General features: G+C 35.4%; 4 protein-coding genes across 4 annotated transcripts; 3 read left to right on the top strand and 1 right to left on the bottom strand.

The window, feature by feature from the left end:
• Nucleotides 1-832: 832 nt before the first annotated feature.
• Nucleotides 833-8003, top strand: pks25 (putative polyketide synthase; the record flags this gene model as incomplete). The annotated part of the gene is made up of 4 exons (XM_020575368.1): nt 833-1511; nt 1685-2029; nt 2189-2346; nt 2418-8003. The coding sequence occupies 4 exons, from the start codon at nt 833-835 to the stop codon at nt 8001-8003; spliced, it is 6768 nt and encodes a 2255-aa protein (XP_020434888.1).
• A 1152-nt stretch (nt 8004-9155) lies between these two features.
• On the top strand, nt 9156-10591 carry PPL_04465 (uncharacterized protein; the record flags this gene model as incomplete). Its single annotated transcript, XM_020575367.1, has 4 exons — nt 9156-9772; nt 9839-10179; nt 10241-10379; nt 10576-10591. 4 exons carry the CDS (start codon nt 9156-9158, stop codon nt 10589-10591), a joined length of 1113 nt encoding a protein of 370 aa, XP_020434887.1.
• Nucleotides 10592-12089: 1498 nt separating this feature from the next.
• Nucleotides 12090-19238, top strand: PPL_04464 (uncharacterized protein; the record flags this gene model as incomplete). Its single annotated transcript, XM_020575366.1, has 5 exons — nt 12090-12765; nt 12929-13273; nt 13433-13590; nt 13646-17603; nt 17686-19238. The coding sequence occupies 5 exons, from the start codon at nt 12090-12092 to the stop codon at nt 19236-19238; spliced, it is 6690 nt and encodes a 2229-aa protein (XP_020434886.1).
• A 49-nt stretch (nt 19239-19287) lies between these two features.
• prpD (MmgE/PrpD family protein) lies at nt 19288-20742 on the bottom strand (the record flags this gene model as incomplete). Its single annotated transcript, XM_020575365.1, has 1 exon — nt 19288-20742. One exon carries the CDS (start codon nt 20740-20742, stop codon nt 19288-19290), a length of 1455 nt encoding a protein of 484 aa, XP_020434885.1.
• Between the last annotated feature and the right edge of the window lie 5 nt (nt 20743-20747).

The raw sequence follows: 20747 nt of genomic DNA, 5'->3' as shown, positions 1-20747 counted from the left end.
ATATTATAATGGATTTTGTTACTACCTAAGATATGTTAAGATATAATTAATAGCTATTTAATTCAAGTTATTTGTTGTGATTTGGAGTGGATTAATAATGTTTTTTTTATTGAATCGATTTCATTTTTACAGTTTTGATAAACTAATACAGAACTTCAGTTAGGAAGTCGGTCATTTGCAATTAAATTTGGTTTTTTTTAAAAATGAATCTACATCGTTATAGAAAAATTTATGACAAAATTAAAAATATCTCTTTGTTAAATATTATTTTTGAGAATCATAAAAAAAAATGTTTAGTTTGTATTTACTGACAACGTTAAGCATAAAAACATTTAGATGAAATAACTGTCATATAACAATAAGAAATGACAAAGGTTATAGAACATATATCTAAATTAATTTTCTTTATCTTCGTTTTTTTTTTTTAAATTAGAAATTTTCTTTCTAATTTTAATAGTAGTAACCTATATTAAACAAAGATAAATTGGAATTCATTTTAATCTTATCTATTAATTTCAACCTATGACCTATATACATTTCATCCTAATCTCTAGATTATCTAGAATAAATTAATTTCATTATGTTTTTGCAATGAATTTTAATTTGATGGAAACACGTTGGACAACATAAACCATTAACTATAAAATAAATAATTGAATTAATTAATTTGTTAATTATAAATTATATATATATTATATTATTTTATTCAAAAAAAACATTAAGTTCCATCATATTAAAATAAATTTTCACAAATACTTTCATTTTAACATATTTGAATTTTAATCTTTGTAATACTTTCTTAAATTTAAATTTAGGTCTAAGATTTTGTAAAATGAAATCCCATAATAATATTCCAACTTATCAGGAGCATGATGTTGCAGTTATTGGTATGGGTATGAGATTCCCAGGATCCAACAACCAATGTACAAAAACACCAGATGATCTATGGAGTGCTCTGACCAATGGAAGCGATCTCCTTTCGAAATTGGATCCGAACCGTTATGCCCAAAGTTATGTTGACCAAGAGTATGTCACCAGCAATGTTGGTGGTTTTGTGAGTCTTGATGAATGGAAACAGTTCGATCCAATGTTTTTCGGTATGACCAAGAAAGAGGCTGAACAAATCGACCCACAAATCCGTTTGTTGATGATGATCCTCTGGGAGGCAATTGAAGACGCTCAGCTACAATATGATACTGTCAGAGGTAGTAACACTGCAGTCTACATTGGAACAATGACCCAAGGTTATAAAATGATTATGAGTAATGTTCTCACCGATATGTCACCTTACTTGTTGGCCGGTAACATTTTGACATTTGTATCGAACAGATTGTCTTATGCCTTTGATTTGCGTGGTCCTTCAATGACACTCGATACTGCATGTTCCTCCTCGCTCAACGCTGCATTCCTCGGAATCAATTCTATTCGATCTGGTGCTTGTGAAATGGCTGTCATCGGAGGATGCAATGATTTACTTGAACCTTCCGCAACTATTTCTTTAAGTAATTTAGGTAATTATTTATATGATTTTTTAAAAGAAATTTATTGGACCAAAAAAAAAAATATTAAATATGAGTTGAAAATCTAAAAGGGGGGTTGAAATATTAGTTGTTTTGGCGCATATTCTAGATTTACGAATTGTCAAATAATATTAATTTAAATTTATTTTATTTATTTTAAATAGCTGCACTAAGTAAAACTGGTAAATGTCATTCATTTGATGTTGATGCAGATGGTTATGTACGAGCTGAAGGTGCTGGTATCTGTATTTTAAAGAGACTAGATGCTGCCATTCGTGATGGAAACCGAATCTATGGTGTTATCAAAGGTGGAAGTAGCAATGTCGATGGAAGTAACAACAAGACAACACTGACATCACCATCTGGCACTGCTCAAGCAGAGAATATAGAATTCGCATTGAAAGACGCTCGTTTGAGTGCATCCGATATCTTTTATGTTGAAGCACATGGAACCGGTACACCTGTAGGTGATCCAACCGAAGTTGGTGCTCTTGCCTCTGTTTTCAAAGGTAACCACACCGCTGAGGAGCCTCTAAGAATAGGATCGATCAAGTCGAATATGGGACATATGGAAGCTGCTGCTGGTGTCGCTTCACTCATCAAAGTTTGTCTGATGTTGAAGAACCGTCAACTGGTTCCAAGCATCCATTTCAACTCACCAAATCCAGGAATCAAATGTGATGAATGGAACATCAAAATTCAAACTGAGTTGGAATCATTCCCATCCGATAGAACCATACGAATAGGTATCAATTGCTTTGGATTGGGTGGATCCAATTGTCATTTGATATTAGAAGAATATAAATCTGTTAAATCAATTCAAATGGTAAGCAAAAAATCTTAAATATAAAATACAATTTATATTTTTATTTTAAAACTAATAATTATTTTATTTAGAAAAGCAATATTATTTCATTAGGTCTTGAAAATTATTTAATTCCTTTCTCTGGAAATTCGAAAGCATCTGTCGATAAATACATTGACATGATTAAGAATAACATATCTAAATTGTCAAAAGTAATTCCATTTGAACATTTTGTTCGATATCAAGTCGAATCGAAATCGCACTTCATTTCAAATCGAAAGATTGTTGTTGCCAACAGTTGGGAGCAGTTTGAAAAACAAGAGAGAACCTTTGTTGCACCAGATCAAGATACAAGTTTGGGTTCGTTCAGCAAGACCAGCGACATTCCAATTGTTTTTGTTTTCTGTGGACAAGGACCACAATTCTCCACAATGGGTCTGGAACTTTATGAAAAGGAACCGATATTCAGAGATGCTGTTGACGAATGCGATAAGATACTCGAAGGATTCTTCAATTATTCAGTACTTTCAAGACTTAGAACATTCAAAGGAACTAATGAATCCGACATCCATAAGCCAGTGAATGCACAACCTTCGATATTCCTCATCCAAATCGGTTTGGTGGCATTGTATAAACACTGGGGTATCGATCCATCGATCGTTGTCGGTCACAGCTTTGGTGAAGTTACAGCTGCCTACTGTGCCAAATATATCTCATTATACACAGCCGCCAAGATTGTCTACTATCGTGCCACTCTCCAAAACGAAACCATTGGAAGTGGAAGAATGCTGTCGATTGGAATCAGTGCCAATGAATATCTCAACAACTACTCTGAGAAATATCCATTGGAAATCGCTTGTTACAATTCTCCAGATTCAATTGTTGTCACTGGTGACGAATCAACTCTACAATCGCTGATGAACCATTTGAAAGATAAGAATGTTATAGCGATCATGCTGACAACACCATGTTCTTTCCATTCATCCAGACAAGAGGTTATCAAGGAGAAACTATTACAATCACCGATAGCCAGTGTTGAGTATCTCGAAGACGATAGCAATGTCACACTCTTCTCAACAGTCACCGGTGGAACATTCTCAAGAAAACAAGATTATGATATTAACTATATCTATGATAATCTTCGTATGCCAGTTGTTTTCGATAAAGCAATGGAGAACATATTCAAACTAATCAATGGTGAACAAAGTGGTAACAAACCAGCAATCTTTATTGAAATTTCACCACATCCAACTTTAAATTTCTACCTTAAAAAGATGATTCCGAAATCATCATCAACACAACCATTAGTTGCTTCTTCACTCAACAGAAAAGGTAGTGAAATAGACTTGATCCAAACAACATTGGCACAAGTTTATCTCTATGGTGTCAAACTAAACTTTTCAAATCAATATCCCATTTTAAAGAGATCTGGAAATCAGATGTGGAAGGACAATGCTGGAACATTACCAAGATACCAATTCAACTCAATGCCATTGTGGGCTGAACCATTACCATTCAAGAAGATTCGTTTGGAAGGTCCAACCAACAATCATCTTGGACACAAACACTACAACAGCACAGGAGGATTCTCTTACCTCTCAATCATCGATGTCGGAAAGGCACCATTTGCGTTCCTTAAAGGTCACAAAATCAAAGGACAATCATTGTTCCCAGGAACTGGTTATGTTGACAATATTCTTCGTGCTTTCAAAGGTAGCGATGTCTATATCCACAATCTCGACTTTAAGTATCCATTCTTCTTGAAAGAAGGAGTACAACATCACCTACAAACCAACTTTATCGAGATTTCCAAGAATGAATATAAAGTTGAATATATGTTCAAAGAGAATCATAACACTGACGAATGGACCAGATCTGCAATTGGTCGTGTCTCTGTCTATCCATCAATGTCAGCTTCCAACATTGGAAAAGTAGATATTGCAGCCATCAGAGAACAATGCAACTATGCAGAGTTGTCACACGAACAAGTCTACCAAAAGATCAAGAACTCTGGAATTGAATTCGGCCCATCGTTCAGTCGTATCAAATCCACAATGATGGGACGTGATTGTTGTTTGTCAACCGTCAATATGAATCCACCAGTTTCCTCTTTTGACAATGAAACATTCTTCAATACACCGTTACTCGATAGCTGTGCACAAGGTTTGATTGTAATAATAAATGCAACTGAACTTGTATTCGAAGGTTTGAGCAACATGAAGATCTATTCTGGTAATATTCCAGCTGTGAGACCTGACCATATCTATGTTTACGTTCACATTCTCTCGAACTCCGCCGACACATGTATTGCTAAAGTTAAAGTATTCCTCGAAGATGGATCTCTTTTGGTGACTGGTGAAAAGATGGTTTGCCACTTTATTAAAAGAATTGAACAAGACACACCTACCAATCCAAACAACACTCTATTCGTTCAACATTGGCAAAGAAAAGAGCTACTTCCATCCACCATTAGACTTTCAAATGTCACACTTCACCAATATGTTTGTCAACTACTCAACTCTTTGACAACCAAGAACAGTCAATTGGTTGTTAAAATATTGGATAACAACATTCAAAACTCACAGACTCTAATCGATTTGATAGAATCACAAGTTTTGCAATCCAATCCAAATATCAATGTTGAATACACTCTTATCAACACTGGTGCCAAGCAATCACTAAACATCACCAATGAAAGACTACTTTTCAAATGTAGAGACATGGTGAACAATGACAATATTGACAAACGTTTATTAAAGTCAAGCTATGATATTGTCATTACCTCGGAGATTGCCAGTTTCAGCCAATTGGAATCATTACTTGCTCCAAGTGGTCAACTCCTACTGACCAATACAATGGTAAATTCACTCAGTACCAATCTCAATGTCCATACTATGAGCAATGGATTCTCTATCATCCAAAACCATTCGATCATCACACAACCAGAAATCAAAGGAATCAACAAGATTGCATTTATCACTGCTGGACCAACTCCAAATGAAATCGAGACAACTTTTGTTGATCAAGGACTTCTCAATGCCAACAGAATTGAAATTTTCGAATCACAATCATTGGTTTCCAATCATGAGAAATTCCTACAATTCATTGGAGATGGAACAAAGTGTTTCATTGTATACTTGGCTGGCTTGGATCAACTAAAGGTTGATAACTATCAACAAAAGACATTCGAATTTGTTAAATTGAACCAGATCCTCTTGAAGAACAACCTTACCAGTTGCACTACCGTCTTGACCACAATGAATGCCCAAGTTGACTCAAACAACTTTTTCAATATGTCACTCATTGGTATCCATCGTTACTTTATGGAATTCCATCAATTGTCGACGATCTCTATTGATTTGACAATGGAGACACTCTCTGAAGTACCACTTTCCTACCTCATTAAACTTTCTACCAGTCCATATGACAAGGAATATGTCATTCGTCTTGAAGGTTCACCAATTCTGCTCTCAACCAATGTCCAACGTATTTTCAAGAAACCAATCACACCACTCAATAATAACGAATCATCATTCTCAATCAACAACAATCTCTATTGTAGACTTGACTCTAATTTACAATTTGAAATTAAAGAAATGGTTGAATCGTTGGTGGACAACCAAGTCGAAGTTAAGGTGATGGCAGCTGGTGTAACACCAAAAGACTTGCTCTACTACCAGAAAAAACTTTCACAAAACATGTTCATCAGTGGTGATATCTATAATCCTCCATTTGGATTGGAATTCTCTGGTATTGTAACAAGAACTGGTAACAGTAACAAGTTCAAAGTTGGTGATCAAGTTGTTGGTTTGGGATACTCTGCCATTGCATCTCATGTTATTGTTAGAGATGATTGGATTGTCCATAAACCATCGAATCTCAGTCATACCGAAGCTGCTTCAATTCCAGTAGATTTTATCTCTGCCAATGTCTCAGCATTTGTGATGGGATACCTCGATGAATCTGAATCAATTTTGATTCATATGGCCAATCATGGTGTAGGGATAGCATTGCTCAGTCTCTTGAAGTCCAAGAAACATCAAGGTAATATCTACGTTACTGTTGATTGTGATAAATCAGTCCTCCAAGAATTCTCCTCGATTATCACTGGTTACTATTCTCAAGTTGACTTGAATAGCATCGACAATGGATTCTCAGATCAATTGAAATCGATTGGTGGTGTCGACCTCATCATCAATACTCTTCCAAGTGGATCGTTCATGAAATCAAACTTTGATAGTTTGGCACCATCCGGTAGAATCATTGACCTCTCAACTCAAAATTTGATGGAGAATGACAGTTTGAACATCAAGAACTTCACCTATCATCGTGGATACCAAACCTTTTACATTGATCAATTATTGAGCCAATCCAAATTGATTGGTCGATATTTGAATCAACTGTTCAGACAATTTGAAAACAACCAACTAAGTACCAACCAAAGAACCACTGTATTCCCATGTAACCAAATTAAAGATGCTTTCGAATCAATGGAGAAATCTCAGTCCACCAAGATTGTTATTGATTTCAGTATGTTTGACAAATCAATAATTCCAGAGCTTAAATCAAATGGTAAACTTGAACAAGTTGTCAATAGTTGTTCCAAGATGAATCAAATCGGTCAGACTCTCCTTATTACTGGACAAACTGGTATTGCCATGGTCTTTCTTTGTTGGATCATTGAAAATCGACCAGTTGGTTTAAAGGATGTCATTGTTCTCTCCAGATCTCAATTGAAATGGGAATTAGAATTCCTTATGAATCAATTGAAGTATGGAGGTAGTTCCATTCGAATTCACTATCGTTCAGCTGATGTCAGTCAATATCAATTGTTGGATCAAGCTGCCCAATCAATCTACGACTCTGACTCTAGTATCGCACCAGTTTCATCAGTAATTCACTTTGCCACAGTCTATGATTATACTGAACCACAATCGATTTCACCCGATACTTTGTCAGGTACTCACAACGCCAAAGCAGTTGGTGCATTCAATCTTCACTCACTCTTTGAGGCCAAAGGTTGGAAGTTGAACTCCTTTATTCTATTCAGTTCTGTATTCTCGATTATAGGTTCATCCAACCAATCTGCTTACACCTCTGCCAACTCAGTACTCGATGGTTTGGCACAATATCGTAGAAGCCAAGGATTGAGCGGTCTATCAGTGTCGTGGGGTGCATTGGGAGGAGGTGGAGAAGTCGCCAACAACAAATCAGTATCCACATTCCTCAAGATGATTGGATTCAAATTGGTATCGGTATCACACATTCTTGGTGGAATGAAATTGTTCTTGAACGAATCTATTGATTCTCCTCATCTAATACTTGTGGAGATGACTTATAAATCGTTATTTGAGCAATACCGTTTGCTTCGATCCAAATTAGAACATATCTCTCAAGTTGAAGACATTGACTTTGAAGAAGCTCAAACCTCATCAACAGCCAACCAATCTACTGGAAACTCGCTATTTGATATGGTGACAACCAAAGTTGCAGATCTTCTCGCAATGAGTCAAGCCAAAATGAATCCAGAGACACATCTCAAAGACTATGGAATCGATTCACTCTTGACTGTTCAACTAAAGAATTGGATACAAAAAGAATTTAACATTACCAACATTACAACCAAACAAATTACCAACAGTTCTATTAACGCATTAATCCAATCGATCAAAGTTTAAAAAAATAAAATTATTTTATTATATTTATTTAGGTACTACAAATACATGATTAGTAGTGACAGAATGAAATTAAACATATTTTTTAAAATAATAAATAAATAACAAATAGAGATTAATATCTAAAACATCGTTATAATCATAATTATTGTTTTTATCCAGTAGTTGAACATGTATTAATCATATGACAAGCACTAGCTAATACCGATGATTTACCACTCACTATTTAATAGATTTTTAAAATATATAAATAAAAAATTTAAGATGTTCTACCAACCAAAATTTACAACTTGATCAGTTCCAACCAATAGATCTATCTCATCTCTAAATAGGATTCAAGATTATCCAATAAACTAACATAATCGATTGTTTCAGTTAAATTAACTTCTTCTTTAATATTTTTTGTTTATAAGTTAAGAAGATAATAAAAACATTAGTGGAATGCCGGTCATGACAAAACTACTAAAAAATAAATAAAAATAAAAAAATATTTAAATGGGCAAAAAAAAAACATATGCACCCAAAAAAGACATAAAAAGATCGTGTGTCATTTTTTTTTAAAATTCACTGATCGAATGAACTGCTAAAACAAAACCGTTTTTTTTTTTTGTCAAAAACTTTTGCAAAAGTTTTTTTTTTTCAAAATGAATCGACACTGATGTTAGATTGAGCACTAACACCACAAAACAAAAAATTCATTTGTTGCAAACCCAGAATCTAAAAGTTAACTTGGAGATTTTCAAATAGCTGAAAAGAGGTCTCGTTCAAAATGTACATATTACCCCATTTGTAAAATAGTTCACCAAAGTGTCAATAAAAAAAATGTTGATAATTTCTGCAAAGATCAACACTTTATTGGCTGACACTTCTTCTGAGTGCATACTCTGAATAGTTGCCGAGAGATGAAAACTTCACTCTTTTTCTTAAAAATAAATTATTATCTAACCACCACAAATTTATCCAGGTGATGATCCCCAACTTTGATAACAAAAATATTTATTTAATTTTTTTATTATTTTTTGTTTATAAAAAATCAATTAGTATAAAAAAAATGGAAATTCATTATCGATTCATTATAAATCTACTTCTTGTTGTTCAATTATCTATCTACTTTTCATAATCCTCATAAAATTATAATTATTTAATATCAAAAATATGGATCCAGCTTTAATATTTCAGTCCATGGATAGAGATGCCATGTTAAATTTATTGGGTAGTGCCGTTCAACACATGCCAATAATGAAGTTCTACAATGGTCAACAAATGACAAAGTGTATTTATATCTGTGCCAAGTTAAGAATCTGTGAAAAGCTTGGAAACACTGTTCAATCAAAGAAGTCATGTTATGATATTGCCACTGAGGTTGGTGCCCATGGAGAGTCACTCTACCGTATGATGCGTGCCATGTCAACCGAAGGTTTCTTTTCAGAGTGTATTGGCCAAGGAATGGAGAAAGGTATCTTCCAACACACCAATCTTTCTATCCAATTATTGAACCAAGTCACCCGTGATGAAGCTCTCCTTCATTGTGGTACAGCCTTCTATTTATCATGGGAGTCACTTTATGAGACAGTAATGACTGGAAAGACCTCTGGATTCAAGAGTTTAGATTCAACATCACTATGGGACTTCCTCAAGAAGAATCCAGAAGCAGATATCGAGTTTACCAAAGGAATGGCTTCAATGTCATCTCCATCTGTTCAACATTTGGTTAAAATGGGTGACTTTAGTAAATTCGAAATTGTATGTGATGTTGGTGGTTCTCATGGTTTGTAAGTATAATATTTAATTTTAAATTGTTTATATTTTTTATTAATATATTATTTAATTTTATTAAGATTGTTAAATGAAATCTTGAAGAACTATCCAACAATTAAACAAGGATTGAACTTTGATCAACCAATTGTATTTGAAAACCTCAAAAAGTTAGGAGAAAGACAACTCGACCCAAGATTCTCAGATGTTGGAGGAAACTTCTTCGAATCAGTTCCAGAAGCTGATTGTTATGTTTTCAAGTGGGTGCTGCATAACTGGAATGATGACCAATGTGTAGAAATCTTAGCAAATGTCTCCGAAGCAATTAGAACAAACGGTAAAGTTTATCTTGCAGAACATATGGGTGAAGATTCTGCTGGTGATTTCTCATTAAAGAAAAGATATGTTGCATGGACTGATTTACGTATGTATATTTATATATTTTTACAATATAATTAAATTATTAATTTTTAATATCAATATAGATATGATGAACTTGCTTAATGGAAAAGTTCGTAACAAATCAGAGTGGAATCAATTGATTTCAAGAACTGATTTCAAGATTGATCAATTTGTTGAATCAGATCAAGGATTAACTCAAAACTTTATTATTCTTTCAAAAAAGTAAATAAATCATAAAATTAGTTTTTTAAACAAAATAAAAGAAAAAAGGTCCTCTACTTAAAAGATTATTATCTTTGATAAATTATTGTATCTGACCCATAGATAATGAAAGTATTGATGTCAATGTTGTATCCGAGCTAGAATGAATCACTTAAAAGAAAGTTATTTTAACATTTATTTTATTTTTTTTTAAAAGAAGCTCAGCTCGTTAAACCTTAGCAACAAATCTGAATGTAATCATTTAAATGTATGAAAGCTATCAAAATAGATTAAAAAAATAAACAAAACAAAAAGATGGTGCATTCTATCAATTATCGCTTATTAATGATTGACCCAATAAAAAATTTGTCGATCATTCGACTTTTGACATATCGCCCCCTAAAAAAATATTTTTAGAATATTTTGATTCAAATTGAAATCGATTAAAAACAATTTTGTTCAGTCAACACATGTTGATTGAAAATCCAGTTTCTATTGGCTAGTTTTGCACCCCATTTGACTTACAAAAAAAAAAAGTGTGGGTTAGCAAAAATTATTTTTAAAAATCAATCAACAAAATAGGAATGGTTGCACCTAACTCTTCATACAAAACAACACTAATTTTCTTTTATCTTTTCTTAACCTTTTTTTATAATTTAGTTAAAGGTGTTTCATTTTTTTTTTTTTTTGTTTTCAAATCTAGTATCAATGATAATGAGAATGTCCTGATTTTTTGTTTTTTTCTTTAAGAGATGAACAATAATAATTATTGGTTGTGTGTTTAATTTTTTTCTTCTTTTTTATTTTAATTTTTAAATATTAACAAAAAAAAAACCAATCGATATAGTATGACCAAAATGGTAATAAGCTGAAGTGTGGTATACAGCATCAGGTTCATAATACCCCCACTAGTGTTCAGAACAAATTCACATCTATGCCCATTATTCAAACCCTCTGGCAATATCGAAGTAACCAACTGACAGGCAAAGCGATCTCATCAGTCACTAAATAGGAACACTGACAATTCTTTGATTTCGTCTTTACAGAATTCTTTAAATGTACAAGCTAAGAAACTGCAAATAAATCTTTAGAATAGTGATATCTCTGAAAATACTACTCCAAGTCATGGAAGTGACCGGAAACTTTTTGAGAACTTGTGTTTGTGTTGAGGCAGCTTCAACAATTAATGATTTGTTATTTTTAAATATTAACCTGTTTAATTTTTCACCTAAAAAAATCACATCTATGTTTGATTTTTAAAAAAACAAATAATAAGGTATAAATTAAACATGATCATTTATAAATAGTTAGATAGGACATTTAAATAAAAAAGTAAACTTTTAAAAGTACAATATATATATCGTATAAAAAATTATATATATATATATATATTTTTATAAAAATTTGTTTTTATTTAAATTATATTTTCAATTTATTTAATCTTATTATTAAAAAGAATTTATATTCAAATTCAGTCCTAATATCCAATCTAAACATATATTATTTATTCCTTTTTCTATTTATAAAAACTATTATTATTTATTCCAAGCCTATTTGTTTTCTTTTTTTAGAATTCTTCAACATTATAAAATTATTAAATATTATTTAAACTCTTTTATTTAATTAATTGATATACATTTCTTTTATTTTATATATAATTTCACATATACTTTCATTTAACATATTTGAATTTTAATCTTTTGTATAAACTTTATTTCAATTTTTAAAAAAATGGTATCAAGCAATATTCCAACTCATCAAGAGCATGATGTTGCAGTTATTGGTATGGGTATGAGATTCCCAGGATCCAACAACCAATGTACAAAAACACCAGATGATCTATGGAGTGCTCTGACCAATGGAAGCGATCTCCTTTCGAAATTGGATCCGAACCGTTATGCCCAGAGTTATGTTGACCAAGAGTATGTCACCAGCAATGTTGGTGGTTTTGTAAATCTTGATGAATGGAAACAGTTCGATCCAATGTTTTTCGGTATGACCAAGAAAGAGGCTGAACAAATCGACCCACAAATCCGTTTGTTGATGATGATCCTCTGGGAGGCAATTGAAGACGCTCAGCTACAATACGATACTGTCAGAGGTAGTAACACTGCAGTCTACATTGGAACAATGACCCAAGGTTATAAAATGGTAACCAATAGTATTCTCACCGACATGTCACCTTACTCGTTGGCCGGTAACATTTTGACATTTGTGTCGAACAGATTGTCTTATGCCTTTGATTTGCGTGGTCCTTCAATGACACTCGATACTGCATGTTCCTCCTCGCTCAACGCTGCATTCCTCGGAATCAATTCTATTCGATCTGGTGCTTGTGAAATGGCTGTCATCGGAGGATGCAATGATTTACTTGAACCATCTGCAACTATTTCTTTAAGTAATTTAGGTAATTATTAATTGGTTTTGTTAAAAAAAAATTATTTTTTTTAATGAACAATCTGGTCGTTTTTTTCCAAAGTTTTGGCGCCAACTAAAAAACATGATTTATCTTAATTTAAAATAATATTTATTTTTATATTAATAAATTTTATTTTATTTATTTTAAATAGCTGCACTAAGTAAAACTGGTAAATGTCATTCATTTGATGTTGATGCAGATGGTTATGTACGTGCCGAAGGAGCTGGTATCTGTATTTTAAAGAGACTGGATGCTGCCATTCGTGATGGAAACCGAATCTATGGTGTTATCAAAGGTGGAAGTAGCAATGTCGATGGAAGTAACAACAAGACAACTCTGACAGCACCATCTGGCACTGCTCAAGCAGAGAATGTAGAATTCGCATTGAAAGACGCTCGTTTGAGTGCATCAGATATCTTTTATGTTGAAGCACATGGAACCGGTACACCTGTAGGTGATCCAACCGAAGTTGGTGCTCTTGCCTCTGTTTTCAAAGGTAACCACACCGCTGAGGAGCCTCTAAGAATAGGATCGATCAAGTCGAATATGGGACATATGGAAGCTGCTGCTGGTGTCGCTTCACTCATCAAAGTTTGTCTGATGCTGAAGAACCGTCAACTGGTTCCAAGCATCCATTTCAACTCACCAAATCCAGGAATCAAATGTGATGAATGGAATATCAAAATTCAAACCGAGTTGGAATCATTCCCAACAGATAGAACCATACGAATAGGTATCAATTGCTTTGGATTGGGTGGATCCAATTGTCATTTGATATTAGAAGAATATAAATCTGTTAAATCAGCACAAATGGTAAGTAACAATTCTTAAATAATATTAAAAATAAACTAATATTTATTTTATTTAGATAAATAATGTATCGACTACATTAGGAGAAAATTATTTAATTCCTTTCTCTGGAAATTCGAAAGCATCTGTCGATAAATACATTGACATGATTAAGAATAACATATCCAGATTGTCAAAAGTAATTCCATTTGAACATTTTGTTCGATATCAAGTCGAATCGAAATCGCACTTCATTTCAAATCGAAAGATTGTTGCTGCCAACAGTTGGGAGCAGTTTGAAAAACAAGAGAGAACCTTTGTTGCACCAGATCAAGATACAAGTTTGGGTTCATTCAGCAAGACCAGCGACATTCCAATTGTTTTTGTTTTTTGTGGACAAGGACCACAATTCTCCACAATGGGTCTGGAACTTTATGAAAAGGAGCCGATATTCAGAGATGCTGTTGACGAATGTGATAAGATACTCGAAGGATTCTTCAATTATTCAGTACTTTCAAGACTTAGAACATTCAAAGGAGCTAATGAATCCGACATCCATAAGCCAGTGAATGCACAACCTTCGATATTCCTCATCCAAATCGGTTTGGTGGCATTGTATAAACACTGGGGTATCGATCCATCGATCGTTGTCGGTCACAGCTTTGGTGAAGTTACAGCTGCCTACTGTGCCAAATATATCTCATTATACACAGCTGCCAAGATTGTCTACTATCGTGCCACTCTCCAAAACGAAACCATTGGAAGTGGAAGAATGCTGTCGATTGGAATCAGTGCCAATGAATATCTCAGCAACTACTCTGAGAAATATCCATTGGAAATCGCTTGTTACAATTCTCCAGATTCAATTGTTGTCACTGGTGACGAATTAACTCTACAATCTCTGATGAACCATTTGAAAGATAAGAATGTTATAGCGATCATGCTGACAACACCATGTTCTTTCCATTCATCCAGACAAGAGGTTATCAAAGAGAAACTATTACAATCACCGATAGCCAGTGTTGAGTATCTCGAAGACGATGAAGAAAGTAATGTCACCCTCTTCTCAACAGTCACCGGTGGAACATTCTCAAGAAAACAAGATTATGATATTAACTATATCTATGATAATCTTCGTATGCCGGTTGTTTTCGATAAAGCAATGGAGAATATTTTCAAACTAATCAATGGTGAACAAAGTGGTAACAAACCAGCAATCTTTATTGAAATTTCACCACATCCAACTTTAAATTTCTACCTTAAAAAGATGATTCCGAAATCATCATCAACACAACCATTGGTTGCCTCTTCACTCAACAGAAAAGGTAGTGAAATAGACTTGATCCAAACAACATTGGCACAAGTTTATCTCTATGGTGTCAAACTAAACTTTTCAAATCAATATCCCATTTTAAAGAGATCTGGAAATCAGATGTGGAAGGACAATGCTGGAACATTACCAAGATACCAATTCAACTCAATGTCATTGTGGGCTGAACCATTACCATTCAAGAAGATTCGTTTGGAAGGTCCAACCAACAATCATCTTGGACACAAACATTACAACAGCACAGGAGGATTCTCTTACCTCTCAATCATCGATGTTGGAAAGGCACCATTTGCATTCCTTAAAGGTCACAAAATCAAAGGACAATCATTGTTCCCAGGAACTGGTTATGTTGACAATATTCTTCGTGCTTTCAAAGGTAGCGATGTCTATATCCACAATCTCGACTTTAAGTATCCATTCTTCTTGAAAGAAGGAGTACAACATCACCTACAAACCAACTTTATCGAGATTGCCAAGAATGAATATAAAGTTGAATATATGTTCAAAGAGAATCATAACACTGACGAATGGACCAGATCTGCAATTGGTCGTGTCTCTGTCTATCCATCAATGTCAGCCTCCAACATTGGAAAAGTAGATATTGCAGCCATCAGAGAACAATGCAACTATGCAGAGTTGTCACACGAACAAGTCTACCAAAAGATCAAGAACTCTGGAATTGAATTCGGCCCATCGTTCAGTCGTATCAAATCCACAATGATGGGACGTGATTGTTGTTTGTCAACCATCAATATGAATCCACCAGTTTCTTCTTTTGACAATGAAACATTCTTCAATACACCGTTACTCGATAGTTGTGCACAAGGTTTGATTGCATTGGTTAATCCAACTGAACTTGTATTCGAAGGTTTGAACAACATGAAGATCTACTCTGGTAATCTTCCAGCAGTGAGACCTGACCACATCTATGTTTACGTTCACATTCTCTCGAACTCCGCCGACACATGTATTGGTCAAGTTAAAGTATTCCTCGAAGATGGATCTCTTTTGATGACTGGTGAAAAGATGATTTGCCACTTCCTCAAAAAGATTGAACAAGACACACCTACCAATCCAAACAACACTCTATTCGTTCAACATTGGCAAAGAAAAGAGTTACTTCCATCCACCATTAAACCTTCAAACTTCACACTTCACCAATATGTTTGTCAACTACTCAACTCTTTGACAACCAAGAACAGTCAATTGGTTGTTAAAATATTGGATAACAACATTCAAAACTCACAGATTCTAATCGATTTGATAGAATCACAAGTTTTGCAATCCAATCCAAATATCAATGTTGAATACACTCTTATCAACACTGGTGCCAAGCAATCACTAAACATCACCAATGAAAGACTACTTTTCAAATGTAGAGACATGGTGAACAATGACAATATTGACAAACGTTTATTAAAGTCAAGCTATGATATTGTCATTACCTCGGAGATTGCCAGTTTCAGCCAATTGGAATCATTACTTGCTCCAAGTGGTCAACTCCTACTGACCAATACAATGGTAAATTCACTCAGTACCAATCTCAATGTCCATACTATGAGCAATGGATTCTCTATCATCCAAAACCATTCGATCCTCACACAACCAGAAATCAAAGGAATCAACAAGATTGCATTTATCACTGCTGGACCAACTCCAAATGAAATCGAGACAACTTTTGTTGATCAAGGACTTCTCAATGCCAACAGAATTGAAATTTTCGAATCACAATCATTGGTTTCCAATCATGAGAAATTCCTACAATTCATTGGAGATGGAACAAAGTGTTTCATTGTATACTTGGCTGGTTTGGATCAACTAAAGGTTGATAACTATCAACAAAAGACATTCGAATTTGTTAAATTGAACCAAATCCTCTTGAAGAACAACCTTACCAGCTGCACTACCGTCTTGACCACAATGAATGCCCAAGTTGACTCAAACAACTTTTTCAATATGTCACTCATTGGTATCCATCGTTACTTTATGGAATTCCATCAATTGTCGACGATCTCTATTGATTTGACAATGGAGACACTCTCTGAAGTACCACTTTCCTACCTCATTAAACTTTCTACCAGTCCATATGACAAGGAATATGTCATTCGTCTTGAAGGTTCACCAATTCTGCTCTCAACCAATGTCCAACGTATTTTCAAGAAACCAATCACACCACTCAATAATAACGAATCATCATTCTCAATCAACAACAATCTCTATTGTAGACTTGACTCTAATTTACAATTTGAAATTAAAGAAATGGTTGAATCGTTGGTGGAAAACCAAGTCGAAGTTAAGGTGATGGCAGCTGGTGTAACACCAAAAGACTTACTCTACTACCAGAAAAAACTTTCACAAAACATGTTCATCAGTGGTGATATCTATAATCCTCCATTTGGATTGGAATTCTCTGGTATTGTAACAAGAACTGGTAACAGTAACAAGTTCAAAATTGGTGATCAAGTTGTTGGTTTGGGATACTCTGCCATTGCATCTCATGTTATTGTTAGAGATGATTGGATTGTCCATAAACCATCGAATCTCAGCCATACCGAAGCTGCTTCAATCCCAGTAGATTTTATCTCTGCCAATGTCTCAGCATTTGTGATGGGATACCTCGATGAATCTGAATCAATTTTGATTCATATGGCCAATCATGGTGTAGGGACAGCATTGCTCAGTCTCTTGAAGTCCAAGAAACATCAAGGTAATATCTACGTTACTGTTGATTGTGATAAATCAGTCCTCCAAGAATTCTCCTCGAATTATCACTGGTTACTATTCTCAAGTTGACTTGAATAGCATCGATAATGGATTCTCAGATCAATTGAAATCGATTGGTGGTGTCGACCTCATCATCAATACTCTTCCAAGTGGATCGTTCATGAAATCAAACTTTGATAGTTTGGCACCATCCGGTAGAATCATTGACCTCTCAACTCAAAATTTGATGGAGAATGACAGTTTGAACATCAAGAACTTCACCTATCACCGTGGATACCAAACCTTTTACATTGATCAATTATTGAGCCAATCCAAATTGATTGGTCGTTATTTGAATCAACTGTTCAGACAATTTGAAAACAACCAACTAAGTACCAACCAAAGAACAACTGTATTCCCATGTAACCAAATTAAAGATGCTTTCGAATCAATGGAGAAATCAGCTTCTAACAAGATTGTTATTGATTTCAGTATGTTTGACAGATCAATAATTCCAGAGCTTAAATCAAATGGTAAACTTGAACAAGTTGTCAATAGTTGTTCCAAGATGAATCAAATCGGTCAGACTCTCCTTATTACTGGACAAACTGGTATTGCCATTGTCATTCTTCGTTGGATCATTGAAAATCGACCAGTTGGTTTGAAGGATGTCATTGTTCTCTCCAGATCTCAATTGAAATGGGAATTAGAATTCCTCATGAATCAATTAAAGTATGGAGGTAGTTCCATTCGAATTCACTATCGTTCAGCTGATGTCAGTCAATATCAATTGTTGGATCAAGCTGTCCAATCAATCTACGACTCTGACTCTAGTATCGCACCAGTTTCATCAGTAATTCACTTTGCCACAGTCTATGATTATACTGAACCACAATCGATTTCACCTGATACCTTGTCAGGTACTCACAACGCCAAAGCAGTTGGTGCATTCAATCTTCACTCACTCTTTGAGGCCAAAGGTTGGAAGTTGAACTCCTTTGTACTTTTCAGTTCTGTATTCTCCATTCTTGGATCATCCAACCAATCTGCTTACACCTCTGCCAACTCAGTACTCGATGGTTTGGCACAATATCGTAGAAGCCAAGGATTGAGCGGTCTATCTGTATCGTGGGGTGCATTGGGAGGAGGTGGAGAAGTCGCCAACAACAAATCAGTATCCACATTCCTCAAGATGATTGGATTCGAATTGGTATCGGTATCACATATTCTTGGTGGAATGAAATTGTTCTTGAACGAATCTATTGATTCTCCTCATCTAATACTTGTGGAGATGACTTATAAATCGTTATTTGAGCAATACCGTTTGCTTCGATCCAAATTAGAACATATCTCTCAAGTTGAAGACATTGACTTTGAAGAAGCTCAAACCTCATCAACAGCCAACCAATCTACTGGAAACTCGCTATTCGATATGGTGACAACCAAAGTTGCAGATCTTCTCGCAATGAGTCAAGCCAAAATAAATCCAGAGACACATCTCAAAGACTATGGAATCGATTCACTCTTGACTGTTCAACTAAAGAATTGGATACAAAAAGAATTCAACATTACCAACATTACAACCAAACAAATTACCAACAGTTCTATTAACGCATTAATCCAATCGATTAAAGTTTAAAAAAATAAAATTGTTTAAAACTATTATAATAGTTTCTTCTTATTTATATTTATTTAGAAACTACGAATAAATTAATAAAATCATTAACAGAGGTGGCAGCGAATGCAGCTTCGTTGTTATAGATATTCTCGATTTGTTTGAAATTGGTTGCTGATAACTTGTGATTCTTGATGGAATCAAAGAACTTTTGAGATAACAATGGGATGGCCTCTTGACGACGTCTACGATGTCCAATTGGGTATTGAACTTCGACGACTTCCGATGAGGTTCCGTCGGTGTATTTGACTTGGATGGCATTGGCAATGCTACGCTTCTCTGGATCCAAATAGTCGTCAGAGTATTGCTTGTTCTCGACACAGGTCATCTTGGCACGCAATTGATCGATACGCTCGTCCTTCAAAGCGACCTCATCTTCGTAGTGCGATGCCTCCAAATCACCGTAGATCATACCGATCGCTGTCATATATTGGATGCAATGGTCACGATCGGCCGGGTTCTTGAGTGCTCCCTTCTTGTCGATGATACGAATGGCAGACTCGTGAGTGGTAATGGTGATCGACTCGACTTGATCCAACTTCTTTGAGATGGTTGGGTGCAGCTTGATACCACACTCAACGGCGGTCTGTGCATGATATTCCGCTGGGTAACTTACCTTGAAAAGAACGTGCTCCATCACGTAGGAACCGTATGGACGTTGGAATTTGAATGGTTGTCCCTTGAAGCAGACGTCGTAGAATCCCCAGCCTGGAGTGGTCAGTACCGAGGGGTAACCCATCTCACCCTTGAGCGAGAAGAGAGCGAGACGGACGGCACGCGAAGCAGCATCACCGGCAGCCCATGATTTACGACTTCCGGTATTTGGGAAGTGTCTGTAGGTACGCAGCGATTGACCGTCGAGCCAGGCGTTACTGACGGCAGCCATGATTTGTTCACGTGTTCCACCGAGGAGCTGAGTGACGACAGCGGTCGATGCAACCTTTACGAGAACGACGTGATCGAGTCCGACACGATTGAAACTGTTCTCCAGTGCGATGACACCCTGAATCTCGTAGGATTTGATCAAGGCGATCAAGACGTCACGCATGGTGAGTGCTGGCTTGCCAGCTTTGACGTTGAGAGTGGAACGATACTCGGCGGCAGCGAGGATGGCACCCAAGTTATCGGATGGGTGTCCCCACTCCTTTCCAAGCCAGGTGTCATTGAAGTCGAGCCAACGATTCATACAACCAATATTGAAGGCAGCGGTGATCGGATCGAGCACATAGTCGGTGCCTGGCACGTGGCAACCCTCTGGCACAACGGTACCCTCTACAACGGGTCCCATCAATTTTGTGCACTCTGGGAAAGCCAATGCGAGGAATCCACAACCGATCGCATCGAACAGTGTGTATTGTGCAGTGGTGAATGATTCGTCAGAGGTTGGAGTGAAGTTCAACACGTAATCAGCGATATCCTGAATGACTTGATCCCATTCCTGATTAGTCTTTACAATTGTATGAGTCATAATTA

The sequence above is a fragment of the Heterostelium album genome (genome assembly GCF_000004825.1).
Source record: "Heterostelium album PN500 unplaced genomic scaffold PPL_contig9, whole genome shotgun sequence".
Lineage (NCBI taxonomy): Eukaryota > Evosea > Eumycetozoa > Acytosteliales > Acytosteliaceae > Heterostelium > Heterostelium album.
Note: the sequence above shows the minus strand (reverse complement) of the source record. Positions and strands in the feature narration are given on the sequence as shown.